The 14,595-nt window shown below is 36.2% G+C and overlaps 2 protein-coding genes across 2 annotated transcripts; one reads left to right on the forward strand and one right to left on the reverse strand.

Annotated features, from left to right (window-relative positions):
* Nucleotides 1-7,322: 7,322 nt before the first annotated feature.
* On the forward strand, nucleotides 7,323-9,571 carry LOC147564154 (putative oxidoreductase At4g09670). The gene is made up of 2 exons (XM_086643921.1): nucleotides 7,323-7,929; nucleotides 8,792-9,571. Exons 1-2 carry the CDS (start codon nucleotides 7,465-7,467, stop codon nucleotides 9,407-9,409), a joined length of 1,083 nt encoding a protein of 360 aa, XP_086500047.1. The 5' UTR covers nucleotides 7,323-7,464; the 3' UTR covers nucleotides 9,410-9,571.
* A 1,006-nt stretch (nucleotides 9,572-10,577) lies between these two features.
* LOC147564155 (UV-B-induced protein At3g17800, chloroplastic-like) lies at nucleotides 10,578-13,037 on the reverse strand. The gene is made up of 3 exons (XM_086643909.1): nucleotides 12,612-13,037; nucleotides 12,174-12,478; nucleotides 10,578-11,634 (listed from the first exon to the last, which is right to left on the reverse strand). The coding sequence occupies exons 1-3, from the start codon at nucleotides 12,756-12,758 to the stop codon at nucleotides 10,806-10,808; spliced, it is 1,281 nt and encodes a 426-aa protein (XP_086500035.1). The 5' UTR covers nucleotides 12,759-13,037; the 3' UTR covers nucleotides 10,578-10,805.
* Nucleotides 13,038-14,595: the final 1,558 nt, after the last annotated feature.

Consider the following 14,595-nt stretch of genomic DNA (forward strand, 5'->3'; position numbering starts at 1 on the left):
GTTTGACCATTTTTTCCATTTTGTTTCAAATTTTTCTATCCAATTATTTCTCTCTCACCTTTATCCTCATCTCCATATTCTCTCACGTTTTCTTACATCTTTTTTATGTTTCAATGAGATGTAATGAGTTTTTATCCTGTCCATATTGATAGAAGTTCTTGAAATTACCTTATATGACCAGTGATTGGGGTTCTCCTAACCAAATTCACAATAACACGAAAAATAATAGAAAAAACTACAAAAATAGACTTACTGCCTTAATAGGAATCAACCTTCCATTGAGAGTAAAAAAAGTCCATCAAGAGAGAGAGAGAGAGAGAGGGAGGGAGGGAGGGAGGGAGGGAGGGAGGGAGGGAGGGAGGGAGAGAGAGAGAGAGAGAGAGAGAGAGAGAGAGAGAGAGAGAGAGAGAGAGAGAGAGAGAGAGAGAGAGAGAGAGAGTTTACTTGAAAATAAGGATGATTGATTTCGTGTAGGTCTAGAGTATACTTTGACTTTTAGTCTCTTTTCATATTACTCTTAAGGTTATTAGTCCTTGATTGATTAAACATAAATTCAATTCAAAGGTGATCAAAATTCAATCAATTCAAACTTACCTGTCTGTAACACCTCGGGGATGTGTTGCAGATCCATACTTAGCCGTCACCCTGGAAGGAACAGTGAATCTTCAAAAGTGTTTATGTCCTTGTATTAAAAATTAGAGAGAAACTGATGAAAATTTAACAAGTCTATCGTAAGAAGCAAACGTAACAGAAATAAGAGACTTATTTGGAACTATAGATAATATTGAGGGCCAACTAAGCACATTGATAATGTTATGGGGGCTAATTGAGATTTTAACACACCATGAAACTATGAGCTAACCATTTTTTTTTTGTTGTTGAAAATGAGCTAACCATTTCTGATGATGTTGTTTCAACTAAACAAAGATTCTCGCATTCTTTGTATTTGACCTTACCATCATCGTTACATTCATTTTTGTTCAAAGAGAATAGCACACACAAGGGGTAGCCTCACATTTCTAATTAAGGCTGAAGGCTCGCATAGTCTTATTTATAAGAGAGAAATGAAATCGGGAAAGAAATGTAGTTGAAGTCTAATTTTTTAGGGGGATTTGGACATTGACCCTCACTTTTATATCAATATTAGGACTATACTCCCGTTTTTTTTTTAACTTTTGATTTACACCCCCCCCACGTGGATGAATACCGTCACCTCCGAGGTAAGTTTCAAGTGAGTGAACTGCACACGTGGAATAGGACACAAATACCCTTCATTACATTTAAATTTCCACTTAAAGACTATCTTCTTCTTATGATCTTTGTATCTAATACCTGGTTCTTCCTTTCCAATCCTTGATCTTCCTTCTGCAAGTTAAGAATTTCAGAGTTTTGAGAGACAATCATCATCCGATCTAAATCAAAGAAGAACTATCCGTTCCTAAAAACCTAGATTCCACGTCGCAGTTATTGTTTATGGCTTGCCAAGGAGATGTGAAAGGAGTTGAAGAATTGTTGAAAGAAGGTATTGATGTTAATATCATTGATTTAGATGGAAGCATATTTCTGCTTGTGACGGTCATGTTGATGTTGTCGAAAGGCTAACATAGATGCTCGTGATTGTTGAGGGAGCACAGTGTTCTCTTTATAACTTTCTTTCTCTCTCTCTAACTTTCAAAACAGCAAATAAGGGAATGATTTTCATGGGGTCTATTAGGGCTTCAATGGGTTGGGGATGGATTTTATGGTCACTACATTCAGTATCTTCAACGCCATCACTACTACCATCATTAGAATCATTTTTGTTGCTTATGGGTTGGTAATGGTGATTAGGGTTTTCACTTGAGAAAATAGAAACCCAACAGATCTGAACTTGCAAACTTTAGCAAATCTACTAACAATGTCAGCGATATTGGAAGAAGGTTTAGACATTTAATAGTAGTTGCGGAATCCATGAAACAAACCCTAAATGAAGCACCTTTAGATATATTAAAGTTCTAAAAACTCAAAATCAGATTGAAATTGCATAAAAAATGCAGATTTTTGAGATTTAAAAGAAGATGAAGATGATGGTGGTGGTTCTCGGTGAAGGTGGAGTGGTTGCCGTTGTAATCGGAGAAGGTGATTAATGGTGGAGCAAGAAGATGGTCTATAGGTGGAAATTGAAATGTAATGAGGGGTATTTTAGTCTTATTTCACGTGTGCAGTTCACACACTTGAAACTTAACTCCGAGTTGACGGTTTCCATCTACGTGGGGGTGTAAATCTAAAGTTTCAAAAAAAACGGGGGTATAATCCTAATATTGATATAAAAATGGGGGTCAATGTCAAAATCTCTCATTTTTTTTTACTTAATAGGGCGATACTCACACTCTAGAGACAAGAAAATTACACTCTTAGAGACAAGAAAATTAGGATATATCCTATCCCCTAATTGAGTCCTGATCCGGTGCAATAGTTGAATAACCAAACTAAGAAGTAATAGACTTCATGGGATTCACATCGTATGTCTTTTCTTCTTTGTTAATCTTATTTTTTGTTTCAAAAATAAAATATTTTGAAGACATGGTTGTATAAGAATTACTGATTAATTTCACTAATACAAAAGAACTGCAAAGAAAACATAATAGAAAACCATGAAAGTACATCATTTGTCTTCTGTTGATGTATGTAAAAAAGAGAAACAACACAAAACACTTGGAAAATATTAATGCCTCACTTATAATTTCGTAGACATCTTTTGTGACTCGAATTAATTTTTTGCCACAATTATTATTGATCCTTCATTTAAGAGTATACTTCAAATTTTGAATCAAAGTTTGAGGTGGTAAGAAATTTTGACTCAATTTTTCCTCAATGAGCCCCACACAAATATTTTCATGATAGTTTTTAGATTCTTCTTGTTATTATTTATTTATGGTTTCATGGGATAAAAAATTGAAAGAAAAAAAGTCATTACTATATGGACAGTGTCATGAGTAGAAAAATAAAATAAAATATTCATTATTGGTTAGGTACTAGTGTGATGAGTAAAAATTTGAAATGAAAACAGAAAGAAAAAACATAATTTGTTAGGCAGTAGTCATGAGATAGAATAGACGATGAAGTCAACAGTAATAATAACATAAGGGTCCGTTTGATACGTTAGCAAGTCTGAGTAAGAAAATCAATTTTTTTCGGATGGGAAAGAAAAGGTAGTTTTTCTTACGAAAAGATCACCTTTCCAGTGTTTGGTATCGTGTTGGAAAGCTTGAGAAGAAATTCTAGACGCGCTCTTCATTATTAGTGTTGGCGCCATTTTTACATGTAAAAGAGGGTGCTAATAGCATATTACATAGGGTGCCTTCAGAAATTCTAATTAAATTCTAAATATTCGATGGGTAGATAGAGCAACAGTGAGGCAATGGCATTTTTGGATGAGTTACAGTCCTTCAGTGTCACCTTTGGCTTCTCCCAAATACCCTAATCTTCGTAAATAGATTCAATAGGATGATGACAAAGTAGTGATTCTATATGATGAGAAAGAAGGAATGTGATGGGGTGTGTTAAGTGCAAGAAGGATTGAAGGATTATGATGGTGTTAGCAAGAAGAAATGTGAATCAAGAGAGAGAATCATTGAGCAACCAGTTCATTAATTTCAAAGCAATACAACTGCATTAGAGAACATGATTAGTTCACATTTCTCCACCACAGAAGAAACCCTAATTTACATTTTTTTTTTACATAACCCCCAAATTTAAAAAAAATTCCAACTACAAAAACAGAAACCCTAACCCCCAAATCCATAGAGGGTCCTTCCTTGTCTCTTAAGTGCTTAAACAACATCCATGGCAGTTACAGTTTTCCTGCAAGCGTGTTCGGTGTAAGTAACAACATCTCTGATGACATTTTCAAGGAAGATTTTAAGAACACTTCTTGTTTCTTCATAAATCAAACCACTTATTCTTTTCACTCCACCAAGTCTTGCTAAAAGTATAATTGCTGGTTTTGTAATACCTTGAATGATAAAGTGATCTCAGATCATCAAAACGAGATGAAACCCTATAAAATGATCTCCTTTTTTGCTGTGAATCAAAAGAGGGAAAGAGTTTTTTTGAGATAGAGAGGGAGTGAGTTTTAGATCGAGAAAAAATGACGGCCAGAAAAAAAAGAAAGAATGAAATGGGAAAGTTACATAACTGCCCTTCCACAGAGGAGAGAGAGCGCGCAACAGTGAGAATTGAGTTTTCCCATCTAAAAGGTGGTAAAATATTTGGGCCAATTTTCAAACTTTTTTTTCTTACGAAAATTGATTTTCTTACTCAATGTGTCCAACCAAACAACGGAAATTTGAATTTCTTACGAAAATCCGTTTTCTAACCCCATTTTCACACGTATCAAACAGACCCTAATTTCTTATCCCATATTTGCCAAATAAAATATTTGAGAAGAGATGAAAGTATTTTTTAGCACAACAAAAATTGGAAGAATTCACATAGACCTAGTTAGTTCTATGAGCCATAAGGAAAAGTTCATCCATAGTCAATATTTTTGTAACCTAGGATCTTAGCATAGTGAAGATAATTTTGACCCAAAATAATTATAAGAAATTCACATTTTTTTTAATTAATCAGATATTTACTAAAAAATCAACCAAATCCTTATTATTCTTTTTAGGGCGATTAAATGGTTGCTAAAATCAATATACTGGTACACTTTGATAAAAAGTCTTTCAAAATATTAATCTCTCAATTGAAAGAGTTCTCTATCAAGCCAAATGGATGATAGCACAAATGATAAAAAGGAAACCTATAGAGAGTTCAACTTTGAATTCACACCCTTCGGAATATCAATTGTTCGATATATGTATAAAGTTTGATGCATCTTTTAAACCGACTACTGAAGATGCTGGAATTGCCTTTGTTGTATTTGATAATACAGGTAAAAGCATTGCTGGAGAATCAAAAGCCATTCGATGTCGATCAATAGATGAAGGAGAGTCGATGGCACTTTTGTGGGCAGTTCGATGGGCCATCGATAAGGGACAACGAAGTGTGCTTTTTTATGGAGACTCCAAGAATGTTATTAGCACGTTGAACCAAAACGATCGAAGAACATATCACTTATACTGGACAGCGGTTCATGTTTTGGATAAAATTAGGAGTCTTACTACTTCTTTTGTTAATGTAAAGTTTATGTATGTTAATCGATCCGTTAATATAAAAGCGGACAAACTTGCTAAATGGTCGAGAACGCATAAAACGTCTAGATCATGGTTGTTCAAGCAAGTCTCTTCCAGCTGCAACAATCTGATATGTAACTTAAGTAATGTTTAATGATATTGCAGTTTCCACAAAAAAAAATATATTGGTACACTTTTAGTGTTCCCTAACAAAGATAAGGCTTACCTTGGTCACTTAGTGTTTGTATGTAACAAATACTTTTAGGTTTTTTTTGGCCACCGTTGTGGGGAAAGAAATTTTTTTTTCAAGGAAGACGGTGGAAAACTAAAAAAATCCAAACCAAACGCACATTTAAGTTGCTGGAAGAAAGTCGCCGGCGACGACCGGCATCTTCTCTCTCCCCTTTCTCTCTTTCTCTTCTCTCTCTTGACTCCCTCTCTATCTGCTATCTCTCTCTTCTGTCTCCTGACTCTCTCTATTGGCTCTCTCTCTCTGTCTCCGGTGAAAGGAGGAACCCCTTCGCCGTAGCTCGTCAGATTTGCAACCAGATGGGAAAGGTTTCTCAACCAGCGGGGATCTGGTTTACAACCAGACGAGCTCCGACAAAGGGGCTCTTCCCTTCGCCGGAGACAAAGAGAAAGAACAGTTAGAGAAAGAAGAAGGAGAAACAAAAGAGAGAGAGAGAGAGAGAGAGGTAGAGAGGCAGAAGATAGAGAGAGAGAAGGAGAGGAAAAAAAAAGATCTCGCCGGAAATGGTGGAAGTCGCCGGAGATGGTGGTGATAGGTGAAATGAAGAAGAAGATGAAAAGTGGAGTATACGATTTGGTTGTTTGGGAGAAACAAAAAATTAGTAATTTTTTTTGTTTCCACCCAAAACTTCACACCCCGGAAAATTTCTTTATTTCCCCATAACACCATTTTTTTTTTGAGAACCGATTACATTGTCGTTACAATTGGCATTGAATACATCAAAGATGTGATAAGCTTGCTAACCGCCCACTCAAACTCTAACATGACCTGGCCTATAGCCCAACTAGATAATGGCCTAAAGTCCAACTACACCACATTATTTATACCTTAATAATCTCAATTCAAATAACCAAAGATTCCACCTTCTCTGGGATTCGAATCTGGGACCTCTAGGGATTTCTGGAGTTTATGTCAACACCTTAGAACCACTTGGGCTACCAAACAAATACTTTTAGGGTTAATGATCAAGCTAAGAAGATTTCTTTTTTGGATATTTACTTTGACCGTCATTACAAAGGCATTGATACATCAATACAATGTGATATTCACAATAATTGTTGAATCTAAAATTTACAAAATTACTGGCCTAAAGCCCATCTAACTATTTTCTTTATATCCAAGTTCGATAATATGGATTTGCACTTCCACTGGATCGAATCTGGGACATTCGTATTGCGGAATAGATGCACAATCAACTGGGCAACCAGTTGTTGGCATCAAGCCAAGAGGATTAGGGCCTTAGGGGTGGGAGATGGTTAAAGTGGAGGTCCCTTTATAAATTCTTTTCAAATACTAGGCTGACAGCATGGATGGGATTCAGATTGAATTTTTTATAGGCACCACCATTTGACTATTTGGTCTAAACCATAAAATAAATTTATATCATAGGGTGTGTAATATATTTTTTGATCTAAGTTTATATTATTGTTCATAAAAATAAACAAATCTGAGTTTATTTTATAATTGACCTGCTTTTGCCAAACACGCTAATTCCAAACGGTTTCTTAAACTGTTGGTAAAGAGTTTGTATGCTTGTTTCATCCCTTCTGTTAAATGGGTTGCCGAAACCTACCTATTCAAACTAAAATGAAGCGAATTTCAGACTAATAAATCTAAATTGATCAATCCTACATCGCTTTGTTCTCTTGTTGTGATAGCAGTGTAACCTAGGACAATCGCAAGCGCATACCAATCTTCTGACAAGAGGTGGACAAAAATCTTCCGCGTTGTACTGCCACATCCACTAGTTTCGGTCATATTAATAAGATTTATATTTAAAGAAGAATGAAATCAAACAAAATTTGAGCAAATTGTCAGAAGGTGGACATGGGTTCATGGGTATCCGATAACCATGGAGTCCGGCTAGATTGAGCCCACATTATTCAAGAGCCATTTACTGATTTACAAATGGCAGGTCCTTATTGGTCCAGATTTACCTAGCCCTAAATAGTCCACTCCTTTTATCTTGTACTATATCCACAACACTAAATTGAAGTTGCAAAATTTTTATAACAGTTCTTCAACTTGCTGATAAAAAATTCAATAGAGAAAAATATGGGTAAGAATGAGCCTATAAGGTTTGGCATCATCGGATGCGCCCAAATCGCCAGGAAGGTGTCAAGAGCCATAGGTCTAGCCGCTAATTCGACCCTCTATGCAATTGGTAGTCGTTCGATCGAGAAAGCAAAGAAATTCGCAGAAGAAAACAGGTTACCCGATTCTGTAAAGATCTATGGGAGCTATGAAGAAGTTTTAGATGACCCATTTGTGGATGCTGTGTATATGCCGCTTCCAATGAGCTTACATGTGCAATGGGCGGTCTTAGCTGCGAAAAAGAAGAAGCATTTGCTTTTAGAGAAACCGACGGCTCTAGATGTGGTTGATCTTGATCAAATACTGGAGGCATGTAAGTCGAACGGTGTACAATTTATGGACGGTACGATGTGGTTCCATCATCCAAGGACTTCTAAGATTAAGGAGATGATTTCAAACCCTCAATTATTTGGAAAGCTATCATCGGTAAATAATTTCTTCAGACAATCATTTGTTTACCCTCTAGAGAAGTAGTAGATAGTAGTTCTAACTCAAATGAATTGACATATATCAAATGCTTTTAGGATACGAAAATACTATTGGCTCGGCTGATTTTCCCGACCCAGCGCCCATAACTAATGTGGCGTCAGGAACTCAGTCGTAGTGTATTTAGATGTAGTTGCCACACTCTGGAGATTAATAAGGCAAGATGAGAGCTAATTTTCTTTTCTGTGACACAATTTTGTGCATGATATAGAAAAAGCATTTTAGGGTAAAATTGGAGCAAATAGTCCCAAACAGTCTGAGGGTACTCAGACTAGTCTAAGTTTGTGCTCTTCAAGCGTACCACGGATTAGACCCAGTCTGAGTGCTCTCGGACTGCCCAGTCCGCGTGCTCTCGGACTGCCCAGTCCGCGGGGGTCCTAAGAGTGGGGCGGGCCTAGACCAATTTAGCGAAGTGCCTATAGGCCACCAAATTGTACATGTACTAATATTTTCTTCACTCAATAGTGTATCGCAACAAGAATGAGAACAAGAGTAATAGATTTCAATAAAACAAAATCTGTAACTTGATTGATTATTCCGAAATAAAAAGCTTCAATTGGAATGACTTCAAAAATTTAAGTAATTCCATTATAAGTAATTCCATTATAAGATATAATTCCATTATAAGATATAATATTTAATCCTGTCAGGTTTGGGGCTAATGAGTTTGTCAGAAAAAGGACCGAACTGGACCTAAAGACCAACTCAATAAAAAACAATCAACCATTCTAAATCATGATCTTTCCAATAGAAAAAACGTAATAACTATTGATTCTTGTTTTTTCATTATTTGTCGAATCAGCTATACACTACATCAACTTATAATCCAACCGAAGATTTTCTAGAGAACAACATTAGGGTTAAGCCAGAGTTAGACGCCCTCGGAGCCCTTGGAGATGTAGGTTGGTACTGTATTGGTGCCATTTTATGGGCAACCAACTACAAACTACCAACCACAGTAACAGCTCTACCATCACTCTCCCACAATAAATCTGGTGTCATTTTAGCCTGTGGCTGCTCCTTCAACTGGCTCGACGAAGACATCGTTGCTACTTTCTATTGTTCTTTCCTCGCCAATGTGTCAATGGATTTGGCTATTTACGGCACCGAAGGAACCATTCATGTTAAAGATTTCATCATCCCCTATCAAGAAAATATCGCTTCGTTTAACTTCACAACTGGTGCAAAGTTCATCGATCTTCATCTAGGGTGGAATGTGAAGCCAGAGAAAGTTGAAGTTGTTGCTGAAGTTCCTCAGGAGAGTTTGATGGTGCAAGAATTTTCAAGATTGGTTGAGAATATTAAGAACCATGGGAGTTGTCCTGATGATAAATGGCCTGAGATTAGTAGAAATGTCCAGCTACTAATGGATGCAGTTAATAAGTCTATTAGATCTGGTTTTCAACCTGTATATATGTGATCATTTTACATTTCGATACCTGAATAAATGTGTATATGACCCAGATAAGTTGTATCTAAAACCTACATTCGGGTAACCCGAAAAAAAAAATCGATAACAATATGCATCTAATTTTCATGGACCCTTAGTTGGAAGCTTTTCAACATCTTTTTTCCACCTAAAGCACTAATTTTCTTCTTTATATCTTTAGTAATTTTTCTATGGTGCCTTAGTTCGGAATTCGGCAGGTTTAGTATTGAGTGCGGCTACAGCACAGGTCCAATGGGATACCATATTCATTCACGAACTGCAAGCAGTGGAACTGGGTTTTAATTTAGCATTGAACTCTGGCCTTCAAGATGTTGATATCGGGCTCGACTCTATGAATATTAAGCTCTTCCTGTCTAAACGGAACCAGAAACTACCGTGGAAGGCGAGACGTATTTGGGAAAGAGTTAAAAAACTCCGCGACCAGTTTCGAAGTGTTCGTGTATCACATGTATACAGAGAAGCTAACCAAGCAACCGACTATCTTTCTAAAATGCGGATTGGCCCAGGGATAGCTTATATGGATGTTTGCAACTTGCCAAATGAATTAGTCGATATAGTTAACTCAGATTCCAGAGGGACAGTGAAAATGAGAAAAGAGTGTGGCTTATGTCATAACCGGAGGGTATTTAAGTTCTTTTGATGTCTTTTAACTTTCTTGCATCGATTCGGGCTCTATCCCGCTTACCAATTTCAAACAACTTTTGATGTCTTTTGACTTTCTTGTATCGATACGGGCTCTATCTTGCTTTCCAATTTCAAACAAAAAAAAAAATACTATGGTGCAAAGTTAATAGCGGCACTGAATATGTTGAAAAAACGTGGTTTAAATCCGTCACGGATGTTAGGCCAGAGATTAATGCTGACTGAGTCAGATTCAGACAACGAGAGAAAAGACAATCACCACCCTGGTAGCCAGGTTTACCTTAACTCAGAATACGTACTCATAATCTCAAATTACACCCATTCGAATAACTAACATCTACAGAATATGTATAGGCCAAAAAGATGTAAAAACTATCAGAGGAAACAATCGAGTACCATATCAGCAGAGAACGGAAACAATTTATGTATCGACAACAAAAGGGCGTTTAAATGCAGGAAGCATGCTATAAGAACAAGATAACCTGAATCAGAAGAGTTTAATCGCAATTCTCAAATACATTAATCTTGCTCAAGTATAAACATCCCATCTCTAACTACTAAGTAGTTCTCCAATCACATAAATACAAAGTGCAGCTCAGTTCCATGAACACACTACAGTTACTTAGTAACTTAAGCATTTACAAATATTCCATTTAACCGTTAGTTTTGCCTACTACTAAGTACGGTATCCATTTCGAACGAGTATGTAAAAGAAGGAAAATAACTAATTCGTTACAAAGTGGTACCTTGAATCCACATAGCTTTCGACGTCCCAAAGAAAAGAGCCAAAAGTGACAGCCTCCAATACAAGCCTTTTCAGTCCACCAAAACTTATCGAGATTAGTTCATCTTTTGAAGAATCAAAAGTACCCTGAGGTGTGATCACCATCTCAGGCCTCCCAAACAAAGCGTCTGTGTGTTTTTCAATGATGCTAATAGCTTCCTTTGACCTTATAGTAGCATAACTCTGCAGTGTTTCGGCATCGAATGACATCACATAGTTTCGTAATCGAGAGGGTTTGATGGCACTTGCGAATCCTCCCTGGCCAAAGTTACCAGACCAAGAAGATACCTCTGGATGAGATTTGGGTTGCTCATCATTATCCGATTGTTCCACCCTATCAGTTGTCATAGGATGCACAATTTCACTCTCTTCATCATCAAATCCACTTGGGAGCATTTTCATTGTTTTCTCAAGTTGAAAGCGCTGATCGACACGTTTTAGAAAATACCCATACATAATAGACGCAGCATACACTTGCCCAACTCTGAGTTTACTAATCTGTGCCACTGAATTTGAGTCGTCTAAACGGTTTCCAAGTATGAGAGAAAGATGGTTCTTGATCATCTCAAGAGCTTCAGTAGAATGGAGCTGCTCAAGCTTATCTTCTTGTCTAGGCCAACTATCAACTCGACCGGAAGGATCAGACGACGAGCGTGATACAGTTGGTATTAAAGAAACATTAGCATCCATGAATTTCTCAACTACTAAAGCATACAAGATCTCCTCAAGAGCCTTTCTTCTATCATTAGCCTTCACCTCGGCAATTCTCCTACAAAAGTCAACCACAAAGTTTAGATGAGTGGGGTGACTCCGATCATGTTCCGACCCTCTTAATAACATGATACACATTCTAGCACCTTTAACCGATAGTATTAAACTTTCAAAACAATTCGACATTAAAATGTTAATGAATTACAACATAAGGACTACAAAATACCAAGGAGCACTTCAAAAATACTATTCAACCCACTTAGTTATGCAATCTCTAGGGCCATGTTCTTCGTACTACACATGCATGGGCTTAACAACAACAACAATCCCGTAATGAACTACGTAATGGTGTCTAGCTTTCGAAACAATTCAACATTAACATGGTAATAAACTACAATATGAGAAGTACAGAATATCAAAGAACTGATAAAGAATACTACTCAAATCCACCTAAGTTATGCAATATCTAACTAATAGCTTGAGCTTTAAGATCAATTGTTAGATATACAAGAATTCTAGCTATAAAGAGATTTCTATTGTTCTCAATTCAAATCAAGATTTAAAATTTAATGAATTGTTACTTAGGGTTTTTTTTACCTGTATAAAACTAGGTCTGTGCCTGAAGTTGGAGGGTCTACTTTTTGTTCCTCAGCATCACGGTCAGTTTGCAATTGTTCAAGTTGTTGGTCAACGGCAGCAGGTAGAAGATGAGGATGACTTTTCAAGATCTGAGATAAAAATACCCCAACTGAAGATTCTAATTGAAGAGGAGCAATTGGGGAATCAGAAGAAGAAGAAGAAGAAGAAGAAGAAGAAGAAGATGCCCTAATAACACTACTTCTTCTTCCACCAAGAGCCAATCTCCTCTGAGCTTGTTTTGGGGAAAAAGTTAAGGGACGATGCTGTATTTACAAAAAAAAACATATATATTAGTAAATGAATCAAGATAGAATTCATGAAACTAAACAAAGAAAAAAAAACCCTAAATTTACAATATGACAAAGAAGAGATTTATGGGTAAAGAGTTAGCTTTACCGAAATCAATCCATTTGGGGAGCGAAATCTAGTAGAAACACAAAGAAATTCAGGTTGATTTGATGAGAGAAGGCATGATTTGGAAACAAAATTTGAAGAAGATTTAGGAATTAGAGTAGAAGATCGAAGAACAGCAGTTGCTTCCATTATAGCACAGAAATGAGGAGAGGGTAAACCCTAATATAGGTGAAGATAGTCTTCTCCTGTAGAGGGTGTGAAGAGAGAGGGAGAGAGAGATTGTGGTTAGGGTTTGAGAAAGGAGCTGAAATCAATCGTTGATCGTCTTTGGTGCGGGGGGTTAACTGATCCAAACTAAATAATTGAAAATTTTCTTTAATAGGAGATTGGTTGGTGGAATAGTCCTCAATATTCTTGTAATTACGGATTACCCCAATATATTTTCTAAATAAAAGAAAAAAGCTAGACACTAAATATATACGAAAAAAACGACAATTGAATGAGGTGGGTGCTACCGTGCTACGGCCAAAGAAGTTTTACCAAAGGCACCAAAGACTTTTGCTAGAAACATGAGAACACGTGAGAAATACATCGTCATGTAAAAATCATATTTAAGTTAATGTGTCGTTGAATATCATAAACATAGATGAAGAGTTGTGCCCTAATAAAAAGCCATTAATCATCATCTAATATTTATCGCGTGTCTTATAATATGTCAGCTAAATAATAGTTAATATTTTGAGGAACAATAAGTTCACGTATTAAGCAAAATCAACTTATTATTGATCTCTCAACGAAAATAACCCCTCGTGTCACTAGATTCTTCTGTTTCAAACAAGGGCTACGGTTAACGTAAAAGGCTGACCCCAAAAAACACTGTAACATCTTTAATATGCATGACAACTCAAATTATTTAACCCAACTATTATCAACTCTTTTTTTTTTTTTTTTTTACTTTAAGGGTTATTAAAATTTATGTTTGTAAAGGAAAAGAAGTAGAAAAAAATGAATAATATAGTACAATATTAATTATTAATTAATTATCTTAAAGAATCATCTATTGGATAAATGTAAGGTTAGTTTGGTAATTGTCAATATTATGAGCCAAAAGTTGTCCTTTCCTTGGTCAAATAAAGATTCAAGTACACATGAAAACTAATGGTTTAAACTTGACCACATAGATGAGCTCAAGAGTAGGTAAAGCCACACACTCGGCTCGACGATTCCGTGTCCCAAAACTTTAACTGGACCACTCCTTTTAGAAGGACCTGGAAACCTCTGAGCCTTGGACTAGTAGATCTTTTGTTTGAGAAGAATCATAGCTTTCACTATCATTATTACTTATTTTTGAGATACATGTTTTTGTACTTCAGAATAGATAAATCCTTTTTTTATGGTGATTGAAAAAAGTGATTTCATCTTAGATAGATCTACCAGGCATTTTCTCACTTTATGATTTTGAGTGGACTAATTCAAATGAATTCCAAATCAATTCGTTAAGACGAATCGAACATCACGAATTAGACAATAATGAACCATCTAAAATCTGAATCAAGTAAGTTAAGACCCGGAGTAAGCTATATTTGTCTAATCCTAATTAATAGGATACGTTACATAAGACGGATCGAAAATAGGAGATCCGGCGGTCAAAGATAAGTTGCAGAAATAATATACGTGTGTAACACGTGTATGTACGTGACAGGTCGAGAAGACGAGATCCGACGATCAAGAAGAATTCAGAATATTGAAGATATTTGAAGATATGTGAAGATTTAGTTTCTTATATTCAGAATATCTCTTGTAACTATCTAATGGTAATATTAGATAAATTTTGTATTATTTCCTAGTTTAGTAACCAGAAACTAGGAAACCCTAAATCCTAAGTCATCTATAAATAGGAGAGGGTTCTAGGATTCAAAATCATCGAGTTATGTCTGACCAATGTAACCCATCAAACCCACATACAATTGTATGTGGTGAATTATTAATAAAGAGTTATTTCTCCGTGGATGTAGGTCTTGAGTAA

Source organism: Eschscholzia californica, unplaced genomic scaffold (assembly GCF_041429995.1).
Source record: "Eschscholzia californica isolate CP2 unplaced genomic scaffold, dmEscCali1.0.p SCAF_1, whole genome shotgun sequence".
In the NCBI taxonomy this organism is placed as follows: domain Eukaryota; kingdom Viridiplantae; phylum Streptophyta; class Magnoliopsida; order Ranunculales; family Papaveraceae; genus Eschscholzia; species Eschscholzia californica.